Source organism: Callithrix jacchus, chromosome 1 (assembly GCF_049354715.1).
Source record: "Callithrix jacchus isolate 240 chromosome 1, calJac240_pri, whole genome shotgun sequence".
NCBI classification, from domain to species: Eukaryota; Metazoa; Chordata; class Mammalia; order Primates; family Cebidae; genus Callithrix; species Callithrix jacchus.
The window spans coordinates 159,867,282-159,882,013 of record NC_133502.1 but is presented as its reverse complement, the minus strand read 5'-3'; the positions used below and the strand labels follow the sequence as shown (position 1 = coordinate 159,882,013).

General features: G+C 43.5%; 1 protein-coding gene across 3 annotated transcripts in view; it reads right to left on the bottom strand.

Moving 5' to 3' along the window:
- The window catches only part of ZNF483 (zinc finger protein 483), a 28,390-nt gene extending 15,215 nt beyond the window's left edge, over positions 1-13,175 (bottom strand). Inside the window, exons 1-5 of one of the 3 annotated variants that reach the window (XM_035254626.3) lie at positions 12,997-13,175; positions 10,556-11,097; positions 6,864-6,949; positions 4,304-4,430; positions 3,819-3,914 (exon numbers count right to left, since the gene is read on the bottom strand). In XM_035254626.3, coding sequence (XP_035110517.2) covers positions 3,819-3,914; positions 4,304-4,430; positions 6,864-6,949; positions 10,556-10,943 — 697 coding nt within the window. In that variant the 5' untranslated portion in view covers positions 10,944-11,097; positions 12,997-13,175. The remainder of the gene's footprint in view (positions 1-3,818; positions 3,915-4,303; positions 4,431-6,863; positions 6,950-10,555; positions 11,098-12,996) is intronic. The other 2 variants (XM_035254618.3, XM_035254609.3) reach the window with 2 other exon arrangements.
- Positions 13,176-14,732: the final 1,557 nt, after the last annotated feature.

The window sequence follows — 14,732 nt, the reverse complement described above, 5'->3', positions numbered from 1 at the left end:
GAATACAGGCACACACCACCATGCCTGGCTAATTTTTCTATTTTTAGTAGAGATGGGGTTTGAACATATTGGCCAAGCTGGTCTCAAACTCCTGACCTCAGGTGATCCATCTGTCTTGGCCTCCCAAAGTGCTGGGATTACAGGTGAGCCACCACACCTGGCTGAGTTTTTTTGTTTTGTTTTGTTTTTAAAATAAATTATGTCCATTGACTCTGCTAAATCTGTCAAAACCTTTTTTCTCCAGTATGTTGTAAATAACTTTTAAAACAAGCTATATATCAACATGAGGCTATGAGGCTTTTTTTTTTTACATAAGATTATTGGGGAAGAGACATATTCATACCAATGCTGCTAGAACTACTCAAAATACTTTTAGAATCAATTTTTTAAAGTACTATCCAAAATGCTACTTAAATGTAATAAAACCATTGTCCTTTATTTATGTAATTACAGTTGACCCTTGAGCAACAGATTTGAACTGCAAGCATCCACTTAAAGGTGGATTTTTTTTTTCTAAGAGACAGGGTCTTGTTCTGTCATCCAGACTGGAGTACAGTGGCAGGATTATAGCTTACTGCAACATCTATCTAACTCCTGGGCTCAAGTAATCCTCCCACCTCAATGCACACCACTGTGCGTGGCTAATTTTTAAGTTTTTTGTAGAAACAGTGTCTCACTACGCTGCCCAGGCTGGTCTCAAACTCCTGGCTTCAAGTGGTCTTCCCACTTTGGCCTCCCAAAATGCTGAGATTACAGGTGGGAGCCACTATGCCCAGCCCCATGGATTTTTTTCAATAAACATGTCAGAAAAATTTTTGGAGACTTGTGACAATTTGAAAAAAACTTGCAGACAAACTGTGTAGCCTAGAAATGTCTAAAAAATAAAAATGTATGTCATAAATATTTAAGATACATAGATAGATACTAGTCTATTTGTCATTTACTACTATATAATATATATAAACTATGAAGTTAAAATTTATCAAAACGTAAATATACACTTACAGGCCGTAGTTGGTGCCATTCACAGTAAAGAGAATGTAAACAAATGTAAAGATACAGTATTAAATCATAACTGGGCCAGGCACAGTGGCTCACCCCCATATTCCCAGCACCTTGGGAGGCTGAGGCAGACAGTTCGTTTATGAGTCCAGGAGTTGGAGACCATCCTGGGCAACATGGCGAAACTCTGTCTCTACAAAAAATACAAAAATTAGCTGAACATGGTGGCATGTGTCTGTAGTACCAGCTACTCAAGAGACTGAGGGGAGAGGATCACTTGAGCCCAGGAGGGAGAAGCTGGGCTCAAGTGATCATGCTACTACACTCTAGCCTGGAAGACAGAACAAGACTCTGTCTCAAAAAATAATAATAACTGCATAAAATTAAATACAGTACATACTATACACTGTATAATTTCATAGGCACCTCTTGTTGGTTTTGCAACGAGCTCAAATGAATGCTCTAAGTATCCACTTAAAACACCAGGTAGGCTGGGCGCAGTAACTAACGCCTGTACTCCCTACACTCTGGGATCCCCAAGGTGGGGAATCACAAGGTCAGGAGTTCAAGAACAGCCTAGCCAACATGGTGAAACCCTGTCTTTACTAAAAATACAAAAATGAGCCAGACGTGGCAGCAAGTTCCTATAATCCCAGCTATTCGGGAGGCTGAGGCAGGAGAATTGCTTGAACTTGGGAGGCGGAGGTTGCAGTGAGCCAAGACTGGGCCTCTGCACTCCAGCCTGAGCAACAGAGACTCCATCTCAAAAAAAAAAAATTATATATGGATTTTTAACTAATTTTCATGTTGTTCAAGGGGCAATTGTGTACTAGAAACAGCCAATAAGTTGACTACAATAAATGGTTGAGAGGATGTAATAGAGCAAGATGGATTACTGCTTTTTACCTTGGGATAAACCAAGGTATTGATATATGTACTAACTTATTTTTATTTTTTTAAGTGTAAATTTAATATATATAAATTGTGGCTGGGCATGGTGGCTGCCACATGTAATTCTGGTACTTCGAGAGGCTGAGGGTGGATCACTTGAGGTCAGGAGTTAGAGACCAGACTGGCCAACGTGGGCAAACACTGTCTCTAACTAAAAAAAAAAACAAAAAAAACAAAAAAATTAGCTGGGCTTGGTGGCATGTGCCTGTGAGAGGTTGAGCCAGGAGAAATGCTTGAACCTGGGAGGCGAAGGTTGCAGTTGAGCGACCCTGTCTCAAAATATATTTTATATATAAATAATTATATTTATTTATTTGTGTATTTATATGTATAAATCATAACATATAGGAAAGTATAAAAAACCTAATTTTGGCCAGGCAGGTGACTCACGCTTGTAATCCCAACACTTTGGAAGGCTGAGGTGGACAGATCATGAAGTCAGGAGATTGAGAGCATCCTAGTCTATACAGCGAAACCCCCATCTCTATTAAAAATACACGAAAATTAGCTGGGCGTAGTAGCGTGCACCTGTAGTCCCAGCTACTTGGGAGGCTGAGGTAAGAGAATCACTTGAACCTGCGAGGCAGAGGTTGCAGTGAGCCAAGATCATGCCAGTGCACTCCAGCCTCACGAAAGAGCGAGACTCCATCTCAAAAAAAACAAAAAACAAAAAAAACTATTTTTTTTTTTTTTTTCTGAGACAGAGTCTCACTCCGTCACCAGGCGCCAGGCTGGAGTGCAGTGGCACAATCTCGGCTCACTGCAACCTCCACCTCCTGGGTTCAAGCAATTCTCCTGCCTCAGCCTCCCGAGTAGCTGGGACTACAGGCGCGTGCCACCACACCCAGATAATTTTTGTATTTTTAGTAGAGACAGGATTTCACGTTGGCCAGGATGGTCTCGATCTCTTGACTTCGTGATCCGCCCGCCTCAGCCTCCCAAAGTGCTGGGATTACAGGCTTGAGCCACCACTCCTGGCCAAAAAACCTAATTTTTCAAAGATAACCAGTGTTAATGTTTCCCAAATAATAAAAATCCATACATTCCATGTATTCAGGCATGTGTGTATATGTACATTTTTTCCCTTTAACAAAAATGGAATTATTAGACATGCTGTCCACTGGGTAAATTCCTACTAACCCTTTATTCTTAAGATTCAACTCAAATGCAAATTAAAACCTTGCTCCTATATATTCATTCCCACAGCTCCTTCTACATGTGCTTGATATAGTATGCATCACATTCTTAACACTCCTGTTTTGATCCGTCCTCTCATGTCCATAAAAATGCACTGCTCACACCTCCTCCTGTGGGGATACTATCTGACAGCCCCTGCTGCTGCTCTATGATCCAACAATACATTCACGACAATTTCCACGAGCTGCTTCTAGTCAATGACAGAATACAGGGATATTTACACAGGCCCATTTCTTTTGAGACACAAAAATCCTCTGACAGGAGACTACAACAAGGACTCCTGTTTGGCCTTGCCTAAACTGTTTTAGAACTGCACTTCAGTCTAAGACTTTTCCTACCCAATCTGCCCTCCTTCCTGTTCTCATTCATAGGGGTTAGACCAGCATTATGCTCTGATAGCTCTCCTGGCTTCTTCCAGTTCCTTCCTCATTTTCCTTCACTGAATTTTTCCCCAGTAAACATCCTGCATGGCTAATCATGTACTGGTATCTATTCAGAGGACCCAAACCAAGCCTCCCCCATTAAAATGAACAGTCCAGGAAGGCAAGGGCTCTAGTCTAACCATCTTTATATTTTAGTATCTAGGCAGCCCAACATTTCAAAGACTCCTCTCAACAGACTTGCTAAACAACTGTTTTCATTTCCTTGTCTACTTTTCACCAACTCACCTGGCTGGCAGCCTTTTGAGACTTCTTTTTCCAGCAGCCATGACAATTCAACCCACTTCAGCTGAGAAATCAACTCTAATTTTGAAACTGGAAAGTCTGCTCATAGAGAAAAGAACAGAAAACAGCTGTTTTGCATAAAGACATCCCAGCATTCATATATAGCCTCTGGTTCTCCAGGGAAGATAAAAGATGCTACCAAAACACACAGATATAAATATTGGAACTTGAGACAAAAGTGGGAAAAGGTATTCCACTGATGAAATCAAAATGATCCTTTACATTTCCAATTCAATGAAGCAAAGACCTTTTCTAGAAGACACACCGCAGAAAAGCACATTTTCAGAACCGGTTTTTAGGATTAGTCCTACAAGCCCCTGGGTCCTGAGTCAAAACAAAGTACTTCACGTAGCACTTACCTTTCAATAAAAGGGGACAAAGAGAGACATAAGTTTAAATGCTAGATAATGAAGAAAAAGTGCCTTTACCCAGAAATTCTAGGTTCCTGAAGTTTTCCAGTAGCACTTCCTTATATAGCTCCTTTTGAAAAGGCTCCAGCTTCTTCCACTCTCCTCTTGAAAAATTCACAGCTACATCATTCAATGTTATAGATTCCTAGAACACCAAACAGTTCTTTTGCATTGGATTATTCCCAAACAGACCCCAAATACATTTTTTTTTTTTTTTTTGAGACAGGCTCTGTTGACCAGGTTTAAATGCAGTGGCGCCATCACCACAGGCTCAATCTCCTAGCCTCAAGTGATCCTCCCACCAGTAGCTGGGACTATAGGCATGTGCCACCATGCCCAGCTTACTTTTAATTTTTTAGTAGAGACACTGTCTCACTATGTTGCCCAGGCTGGTCTTAAATTCTTGGGCTAAAGTAATTTTCTGTCCTCTATGTCCCAAAGCACTGGGATTACAGGCCTGAGTCACTGTGCCTGGCCTGGATGGGATATAAAGAATAGTCTTTATAGCATTTAAGTTTTTAAGAATTCTAAAGCTACAGAGTGGCTATTCATTCTATGACTGTTATAAGTGATTCAGAACAAGGGTATTACACAATCTCTGCCTCTTCCATTCACTCTTTAGTGTTAAATACTGTAAAAGAATTATCTGGAATGTGTAACATTGATCAAGTTCACCCTAATACATTGATTTTTAGAATTAAATATTAATTGAAGGGTATGATTTACATTCCTAAACCGTAAGTTTGCAAAATTAATGTAAGCTTACTACAGGTAATAATTAATTAAATACATAATAATATCTGCAACTACATTCTAATTTTTAACTTCCAATTACAAGCAGCAATTATCTCCTATCACATTTGGAGAATCTATATTCAACAACATACTCACACTTGCAATTACTCCACAATTAATTACAAACAAGAATACTGACTCACTAAAATACACTTTTTTTTTTTTGAGACGGAGTCTCACTGTATTGCCCAGGCTAGAATGCAGCGGCGCAATCTCAGCTCACTACAACCTCTGCCTCCCGAGTTCAAGTGATTCTCATGCCTCAGCCTCTCAAGTAGCTGGGATTATAGACATGTGCCACCACACATGGCTAATTCTTGAAATACACTTTTAATAGCATCCTCTGCACGCTTTTTGAGAGGCAGTAGAGCAGAGTGGCTATTGGTACATGTATTACCTTCCTCTGGGAGCTATAACAAATTGCCAAAATGTTGGTGACTCAAAATAGGAATTTGTTCTCTCACAGTTCTGGAGGTCAGAAGTCTGAGATCCAGGTGTTGGCAGAGTTGCAATCCCTTACGAGGCTCCGCAGGAGAGTCTGTTCTTGGCTTCTTCCTGCTTCCGTGGCTGCAAGAGTTCCTTGTCTTGTGGCCCTATCACTCCAAACTCTGCCTAACTCCTCATATCACCTTCTTTTTGTGTTTTCAATCTCCTCCTCCCTCTCTAACAAGGACAGCTGTGATAGCATTTAGGGCCCACCTGTATAATCCAGAATAAATCCCTCATCTTGTTTTTGAGAGGCAGGGTTTCACTTTGTTACCCAGGCTCGAGTATGGTGGCACCATCATAGCTCACTTCAGCCTTAACCTCCCAAATTCAAGTGAAAGATTGTCTTTCCTCCTTACAGCTCTACCACCTCAGATCCCAAGTAGCTGAGACCACAGGTACGTGCTACTGTGCCCAGCTAAGTTTTAAAATTTTTTACATAGACAAGGGTCTCACTATGTTGCCCAGGCTGGCCTCAAACTCCCAGGATCAAGCAATCCTTCCATCTTGGCCTCCCAAAGTGCTGGGATTACAGGCATGAGCCACTGTACCCAGCCAAAGATATCCCTTATCATGTTAAGATTTAAGAACATGTACTTCTGGCTGGGCGCAATGGCTCACACGGTAATCACAATGCTGTGGGAGGCTGAGAGAGAGAAACTCCTGCTTGAGGTCAGGAGTTCAAAATCAGCCTGGGCAAGATAGTAAGGCCCCAACTCTACAAAAAAGTATCTTTAAATGAGCTGGGCACAGTGGTGCACCCCTGTTGTTCCAGCTACTCAAGAGGCTAAGGAGTGGGGATGGCTTGAGCCCAGGACTTCGAGGTTGCAGTGAGCTATGCTTGCACCACTGCACTCCACTTCAAGCCTGGATGACAGAGCAAGACCCCATCTCTTAAAAAAAAAAAAAAAGAAATGAACTTCTATTTCGATCTAATTTTATCAGTGGTAACTGCTGAATTTTATAAGTGTTTTTGTGTCATTAGAATCAGACTCATGGCATTCTGTGAACTGAAATAAAATTGTGTGTGGAAAATGAGTTTTGAGTTCCTTGCAAGGGAGACTACATTTTATTTTATTGTTTTAGAGACAGGGTCTTGCTCTGTTGGCCAGGCTGGAAGGCGGCAGTGGCATGACCACCACTCACTGCTACCATGAACTCTTGGGCTCAAGCAATCTTCCTACCTCAGCCTCCCAAAGTGCTGCAATTATAGGTGTAAGCCACCGTGCCAAGCCTTTTATTTAGGAGCCCAGTTAAGCATTCACTTAGGAACAAAAACCATCAAAAGGAAACTTACACAGGACTCAGTATTGGGACAAATAGCGACCACTTTATTCTCTTTTGAGTTCTCCTCTTGGGAAACAGAATCTTGAGAGACGATATCTAGGAAGGGGGAGAAAACCAGTCCAGTCTTTCAAATGGATTCTTCAGACTAAAAATCTTTACATATATAAGTGATACACAGGAAAAAAACTAAGTCAGTTTCTCCTACTATACTCACAACACAAAATAATTCTGACTCCAGATATATGGGGGTATTTCCCCCATGCCAAGCAAGCAATTCTGTGGTAGATTCCCCAGCAGGCACCAGGTGGGTGTCCTCTAATTCATTTCCAACATTACTACCTGGAGATAGCATCAGCTCCCAAAGGTTAAGGCCTCAGTCCCAACAAGACCATCCTCCACTTCAGATGCCAGTCTCATGTCTCAGCCTCCAGGGCTTTTGACTAACAAGATACAAACTGGGGATCCCATTAGCCCCTCCGTGGGTTCCAATAATATGCTACAGTGGCTCACATAACATTACTTACGTTTACCAGTTTATTTTAAAGGGTATTCCAAAGGATACAGATGAACAGCCAGATGGATGAGGCACTGCAGAGGGCAAGGGGCTTGGAGCTTCCATGCCCTGTCTGGGTGCACAGGTCTCCAGAACTGCCATGTGGTTAGCTATCTGGAACTCCCCTTTTGGGTTTTTATGGAAGCTTCATAGACAGGCATGACTGATTAAATCACTGGCCACTTGATCAACTCAATCTTCAGTCCCTCTCCCCTCTGACAGGTTGTGGGGTAGGGCTGAGTTCCAACCCTCTAAGCACAGGGTTGATTCCCCTGGCAACCAGCACCCTCCCAATTCCAAGGTCATCTAGGGACTTTCCAAAAATCACCTCATTAACATTAAACTCAAGTGTGGTTAAAAGGGGCTTGTTACAAATAACAAAAAGACTGTCTTTCCCCTTTATAGCTCAGGAGCTGTTTTAGGAACCATGGACAAAAGGCCAAATATTTTAACAAAAGATACTCTTACTGCTCTAATCGCCCTGGAAATTATAAGGATTCTAAGAGCTGTGAGCCCCTCTAGGTGAAGTTTATTCAGAAGAAACAAAAAGTTGTCCCACTCTTTAAAACAGAGAACAGCCACAGATAAGAGTTTCCTATGAAAACCTAGGCTTTTCCTCTTAGCTCATATAAAAATCCTCTCCAATCCTAAACTCACAAAAACTGGTTTTCTTCTTTCTATATACCCTGTCTAAAAATATTTAATTTGAACAGTAACCAATTTTGAAGTATTCTAATTTGAAAGACGTAGTAAGGTAAAACTGTACATTCTTCACAGTCCTAGGGACAAGAGCCATGCAAACCTGCTAACTGAACGAAAGCCCCAGGTTAGTCTCAAGAACTGACTCCACCAAATTCCTCAAGACAGAAAAGAGGCATCTAATAAAAATTCATGGAAACTAAATGTATCCAGTACCTTCAGATTGGCTCTTTCTGGGCACACCGCCTATGAGTGACTCCTGCTCCACAAGGAACAGTAAAAAATAAAAACATAAATAAAAAACCTTCAGATGTCAACAACTCTTTTTCAAATAAGAAAAAGTATTTTTTCAAATCAAACTACCTTTTTACAAAAAGAATTTTACACAACTTTAGTGATTAGATGATCAACAAAAATTAAGAATCAGAATTATGTAATCAAAGAGAAAAGTGGGGTGATTTTAAGAAAACCCTACCAAAGCCTAGAAAACAACTTTTATTTTGAGACAGAGTTTCCCTCTTGTTGCCCAGACTGGGGTGCAATGGCGTGACCTTAGCTCACTGCAACCTCCGCCTCCTGGATTCAAGCAATTCTCCTGCTTCAGCCTCCAGAGTAGTGGGGATTACAGGCTTGCGCCACCATGCCCTGCTAATTTTGTATTTTTTTTGTAGAGACAGGGTTTCTCCATGTTGGTCTGGCTGGTCTCTAACTCCTGACCTCAGAGAGTGATCGCTCAGCCTCCCAAAGTGCTGTGATGACAGGCGTTTGTCACTGCGCCTGGCCCAAAAGCAATTCTTTATTGCAGGGGCCTCCACACAGAGGCCCTAATTTTGTAGAAGCCTAACACTGCAGTGACAAATCAGAGGAGTCAGCAAAACCCAAATTTTAGATATACTAATTAGTATATCTAAAATGATGGCAAATTAAGTGTATGCACGGAAATACTATTTATTTCCCTATATCACTATTTCCAAATATTCCAAATATATACTTGGAATACAAATATTCTGAATACATACTTGGAATACAAATATTCCAAATGTATTTGTAGTATATTACACTGCAAAATACAAACATTTGTTAACATATTTGAGAACATGAATAGCTACTAATTTGAGAAAAAGGTAAGCTACATCCCCTGAAAGGACTATTCACCCTAGAAGACTTTACACATCAATATTTTATAATGATATCGCTGCAATTCATAGTTTATATTTTATACATTTATAATATGTAATTATATACAAATAATTCTGGTTTTCCTGCACTAAGGCTGTAGAACTCCACTATAAAATAGTTACTAGTCACATGTGGCTAAATGTTAAATTTGATTTTTAAAATTTAGTTCCTTATTTGCACTAGCTGCTTTTCATGTGCTTAACTTGAATTGCAAAACAGTGCAGGAACATTTCCATCAGCAAAGATACCGACAGCCCTGCTCCAATACCGTGCTAGTCCACACACTGGAGCTAGACATTAGGGCCTGAGCTGGTTGATTTGCCTCTGACTCCAAACACTTTCACAGATAACTTTTGTTCTTGAAGGGGATGGGAAAGACATTAATATTTCTTGAGTATCCACACTTATCTTGTCTCACCTTTACAAGAAAACTACAAGAATGATGATATCCATTTTTTTTTTTTTGAGACGGAGTTTCACTCGTTACCCAGGCTGGAGTGCAATGGCGCAATCTCGGCTCACCGCAACCTCTGCCTCCTGGGTTCAGGCAATTCTCCTGCCTCAGCCTCCTGGGTAGCTGGGATTACAGGCACGTGCCACCATGTCCAGCTAATTTTTTGTATTTTTAGTAGAGATGGGGTTCCACCATGTTGACCAGGATGGTCTCAATCTCTTGACCTCATGATTTACCCGCCTCGGCCTCCCAAAGTGCTGGGATTACAGGCGTGAGCCACCGCGCCCGGCCTGATGATATCCCTTAACACATAAAAATATTTACATTCTGCCGGGCATGGTGGCTCACACCTGTAATCCCAGCACTTTGGGAAGCCAAGGCGGGCAGACTACTTGAGGTCAGGAGTTCGAGACTAGCCTGGCCAACATGGTGAAATCTCGTCTTTACTAAAAATACAAAAATTAGCTGGGTGTGGTGTTGGGTGCCTACAGTCCCTGCTACTTGGGAGACTGAGGCAGAAGAATTGCTGGAGCCCAGGAGGCGGAGGTTGCAGTGAGCCAAGATTGCACTACTACACTCCAGTCTGGGTGACAGAGTGACAGACTCCCTCTTAAAAAAAAAAAAAAAAAAAAAAATTACATTCTGAGTTTACACAGCTTGCCCAAAATCACACAGTAAATGGCAGGGCTGATTCAAATCCAATCCCAACTTCAAAACTCAGACTCCTCTTTGGCAGTAAATTGCTTTCTTTTGAGGAGTTTACTTTCAGACTTTGAGTCAATGTCTCCCACTTCCTCCCTCCATCTGTAACTCTCACCTTCTTTTTCTTCAAGCATCTGGGTCAAATCTTCTATTAGGGTCACCACCTCCTCACTACTCTCAGGATGTTGTGACTTTACCCAAATCCTGATCTCTCCAGGCAAAATGGTCAGGAACTGCTCAAACACCAAAAGCTCTAAAATCTGTTCTTTCGTATGAATGTCTGGTCTCAGCCACTGAGTGCAGAGCTCCCAGAGTTGATTCAGAGCTTTCCTGGGTCCGGCTACTTCTGAATAACAAAACCATCTAAACCTCTGTCTCAAACACTCTGCATCAGTAGCATCTCCTCTTAAAATAGTTTCTTGCTCCCCAGATGTAACCATTCCTGGGACCACATTTTGTTCAGTCGAGGCCAGAGTTTGAGGGTCTGGTGAGATGGCTGTCATCTTGTTCAAGGGCACTACAGCTTGCACTGTGTATCAGAAGGAAGAATCCAGTCCCTTCACACTCTAGTTGAGTATCAGTACAGTCCAGGAACAGGCACTACACACAACCAGGAATATCAAGGTTCCAGGAATCTAGTTTACAGTCCTGCAGAAACTGTCAAGAAGAAATATTAAGGCATTAAATAAGTAAAACAAACTGTTGTCAGTCCTAAAAACAACATTCTTGGTTTGGTTCCACACACATACTCAGAAAGGCCTAAAACAGCCCTGCTCAACTACTATATTAAAAGAATAATTTTCTTTCTCTCTTTTTTTTTTTGAGATGGAGTTTCGCTCTTGTTGCCCAGGCTGGAGTGAAGTGGCACAATGTTGGCTCACTGCAACCTTTGCCCCTATTGGGTTCAAGCGATTCTCCAGCCTCAGTCTGCTGAGGAGCTGGGATTATGGGTACCCGCCACCATACCGGGCTAAGTTTTCTCTTTTTAATAGAGACCAGGTTTCACCATGTTGGCCAGGCTCGTCTTAAACTCCTGACTTCACGTGATCCCCCTACCTCAGCCTCCCAAAGTGTTAGGATTACAGGTGTGAGCCACCATGCACAGCTGATAACTGTCTTTATAGTCAAAAGCTGAGTAGCTACTTAAGGGTTACAAAAGGTACCCTCAAAGGAAACAGTTGCTTCAGATTCAATAGTCCTCCTAAGCAAAATGTTATCAGGAAAGGTTTACAAGGCCACCCAGTTGCAAAGCTATTTAACAACTCCTACGCTTTCTCAATGAAAGGCCACACATTTCTCACCAGTTGCTCAACTCAGAAGCCCAATTTAATATTTGACTTTCAAATTTCTCTTCCTCCTTACTTCTCCCATTATCAGTAACCAGGTTCTGGCGATTTTATTTCCTAAGAACCTCTCCATTCTATCCTACTGAAACTGCTTAAGTACAGGCTTCTTCAATCCAGTCTCACACTGTAGCCAAAAAATTCCTTCTAATATGCAAAATATTATCTTATCACTCCCTTGCTTATCGTCCCTCACCAGCCCCCAAACTGTCTCTCGATAAAGTTCACAAGCAAGGACCATGCATTGTGATCTGAGATACTGCCTGATGACTTCACCTGCTGAGCTCTAGCTACCCGATTGACACTATAAATTAACATCTCTCCATTCCCAGACACTCTCTGTATATACCCTCCTAGCCTTTGCACCAAGGCTATTCCCTCTCCTCGGAATGTTGCTTTCTTTCTCCCATCAAACTTTTATTCGTTCTTTAAAGCCTGACTCCTTTCAACTGTCACCTCTTGTGTGATGCTCCGCTTGATCTCAAAGCACTCCTTTGCAAACAGACCGCCCTGTTTTGCATGCATTCATTCATTCTACAAGTGACTGAGCAACTACAATGCGCTGGAACGGGACCAGGGGCCATGAGCTGCGGGGCCAGGCGTGGACAGGCCCGAAAGGGTCCTCACCCTCACAGAGGGTCCAGGAAATGACAATACGGCCGGAGCGGGACTACAATGCTGCAAATGAAGGCCGTGAGAGCCTCGCAATGCAATTACCATACCAATAACAACCCATCTCCGAACACAACGCCCGGCACACAGCACGCATGACGTCATTTATTCCTATGCCAAATACTAGGCGCCCACCAGGTACCTGGCGCCGTGCTGGGCACCTGGGGCTCCGCGGTGACGAAGACCCTCAGCTCCGTCTACAGGGAGTTTACACACTGGAGGCCCGGTGAAAATGTGACGCAGCCAGAGGATCTCAACCGGAGGGAGGGCAAAAGGACAGGTTTCACCCTCCAGGGGTCCTCTGACAATATCTGGACACATATTTGGTTAGCTCGACTGGGAGGAGAGGTAGTACTGCTATCTAACGGGCAGAGCCAGTGATGCTGCTACAAATCCTGCAATAACAGGAGAGCCTCCTCCTCACCGCCACGCCACACAAACAAAACAAGGCATTATCCCGCCCGAAATGTCAACAGTGCCCTAGAGGCGCAGGGAGGGATGGAGGGAAGGCTACGGCCCCGTCCCGCAGCGGAGTGCGCACCTCCCATAGAAGCAGCAGCAGCAGCGCAGCGCACAGCCGGTTAGTCGGCTGCTCCTGGTCCCCACCCCGCCCCAGGGACACCCTCGGAGCCCGCGATCCGGCCGCGGCCCCGAAACTCGAGGCAGGGAACACGCAGTACCTACACCAGCATCCGCAACCAGCAACAACGCCACCGCAATGAGGTTCCAGAAGCTTATCCCGCAGCGAGTGCGCGCGCAAGCCCGCGGGGACCACTGCGCCTGCGCAGAGGCACCGACCCGGACTCCCCGAACGCGCTCGTGAGGCTTTCCGAAAGTCCGCGCTTTCCATAGGCTCCCACCTGCCTGTTGCGCATGGTCATTGGGAAGCGGCTAGTGGGCTCGGCTGCAGAATTATTGCTGCGCCAGAGGCTCAGAGGCCTGGAAACCTTTGATGTTTGCAGATTCAGGGGACTCCATCTCCTTAGTAACCTCAGACCTTCCCTACTCCCTTCCATCACTTCCATTCCCTGAAATCTAAGGTGGAAAAATCCACCCCAGAAGCATATTAGCGATGCATTTAATGCAAGCCATAACTAACGCCACAGCTTGAGTTAAACATATGTTAATCTTATGACTTCCACACCTGCCCCCATGGTCCAGTCCACCCTCTTAGCTCACTTGGATTATTGCAATAGCTTCTTGATTTCACCTTACTTCTCTTGGCTATTCTCCACACACACCATAGACAGACCAACATTTTAAAATGCCAAAGTATGTTCCTCCTTTGCTTAAAATCCTGCAATGGGGGCCGGGCGCGGTGGCTCACGCCTGTAATCCCAGCACTTTGGGAGGCCGAGGCGGGTGGATCACGAGGTCAAGAAATCGAGACCATCCTGGCCAACATAGTGAAACCCCATCTCTACTAAATACAAAAAAAAAATTAGCCGGGCATGGTGGCACATGCTTGTAATCCCAGCTACTTGGGAGGCTGAGACAGGAGAATCGTTTGAATCCAGGAGGCGGAGGTTGTGGTGAGCCGAGAATGCGCCATTGCACGCCAGCCTGGGTAACAAGAGCGAAACTCCGTCTCAAAAACACAAAAAACAAAAAACAAAAAACCTGCAATGGTTTCCCGTTTCACTCAGAGTGAAAACCCAAGTATTTATAGTGGCCTACAAGGCCTGATGGAATCTTGCCCTCTATAACCTCTGGTACCTCTTCCCCTAGTTTCCAGCTCCAATCTTATTAGACCCCTTCTTCTTCCTCTAACCTGCCAGGTACTTCTGGCTGACCTGAAACGTCTGCCTCCCGGCTTCAAGCAATTCTGTCTCCGCCTCCCAAGTAGCTGGGATTACAGGCGCCTGACACCATGTCCGACTAATTTTTTGTGTTTTTAGTAGAGACGGGGTTTCGCCATGTTGGGCAGGCTGGTCTCGAACTCCTGACCTCAGGTGATCTGCATGGACCTTAGGTGATCTGCCTGCCTTGGCCCCCCAAAGTGTTGGGATTACTGGCATGAGCCACAGTGCCTGGCTGTTTATTTTTTTTGTTTTGTTTTGTTTTGTTTAAATTTATTATTTTACTACCTGTCTGCCTTCCCCACTAGAATGCTAATTCCATAAGAGTAAGTATTTTTATCCCATTTGTTCTAGGTTGTATGTTTAGGCCCTGGAACAGTACTTGGCCCATGATAGGCACTCAATAGATAATTAATTGTTGAGCTTATGAATGAGTACTTGCATGGATTATGGGGGGCATTGCAAAAAGGGCCAGGAA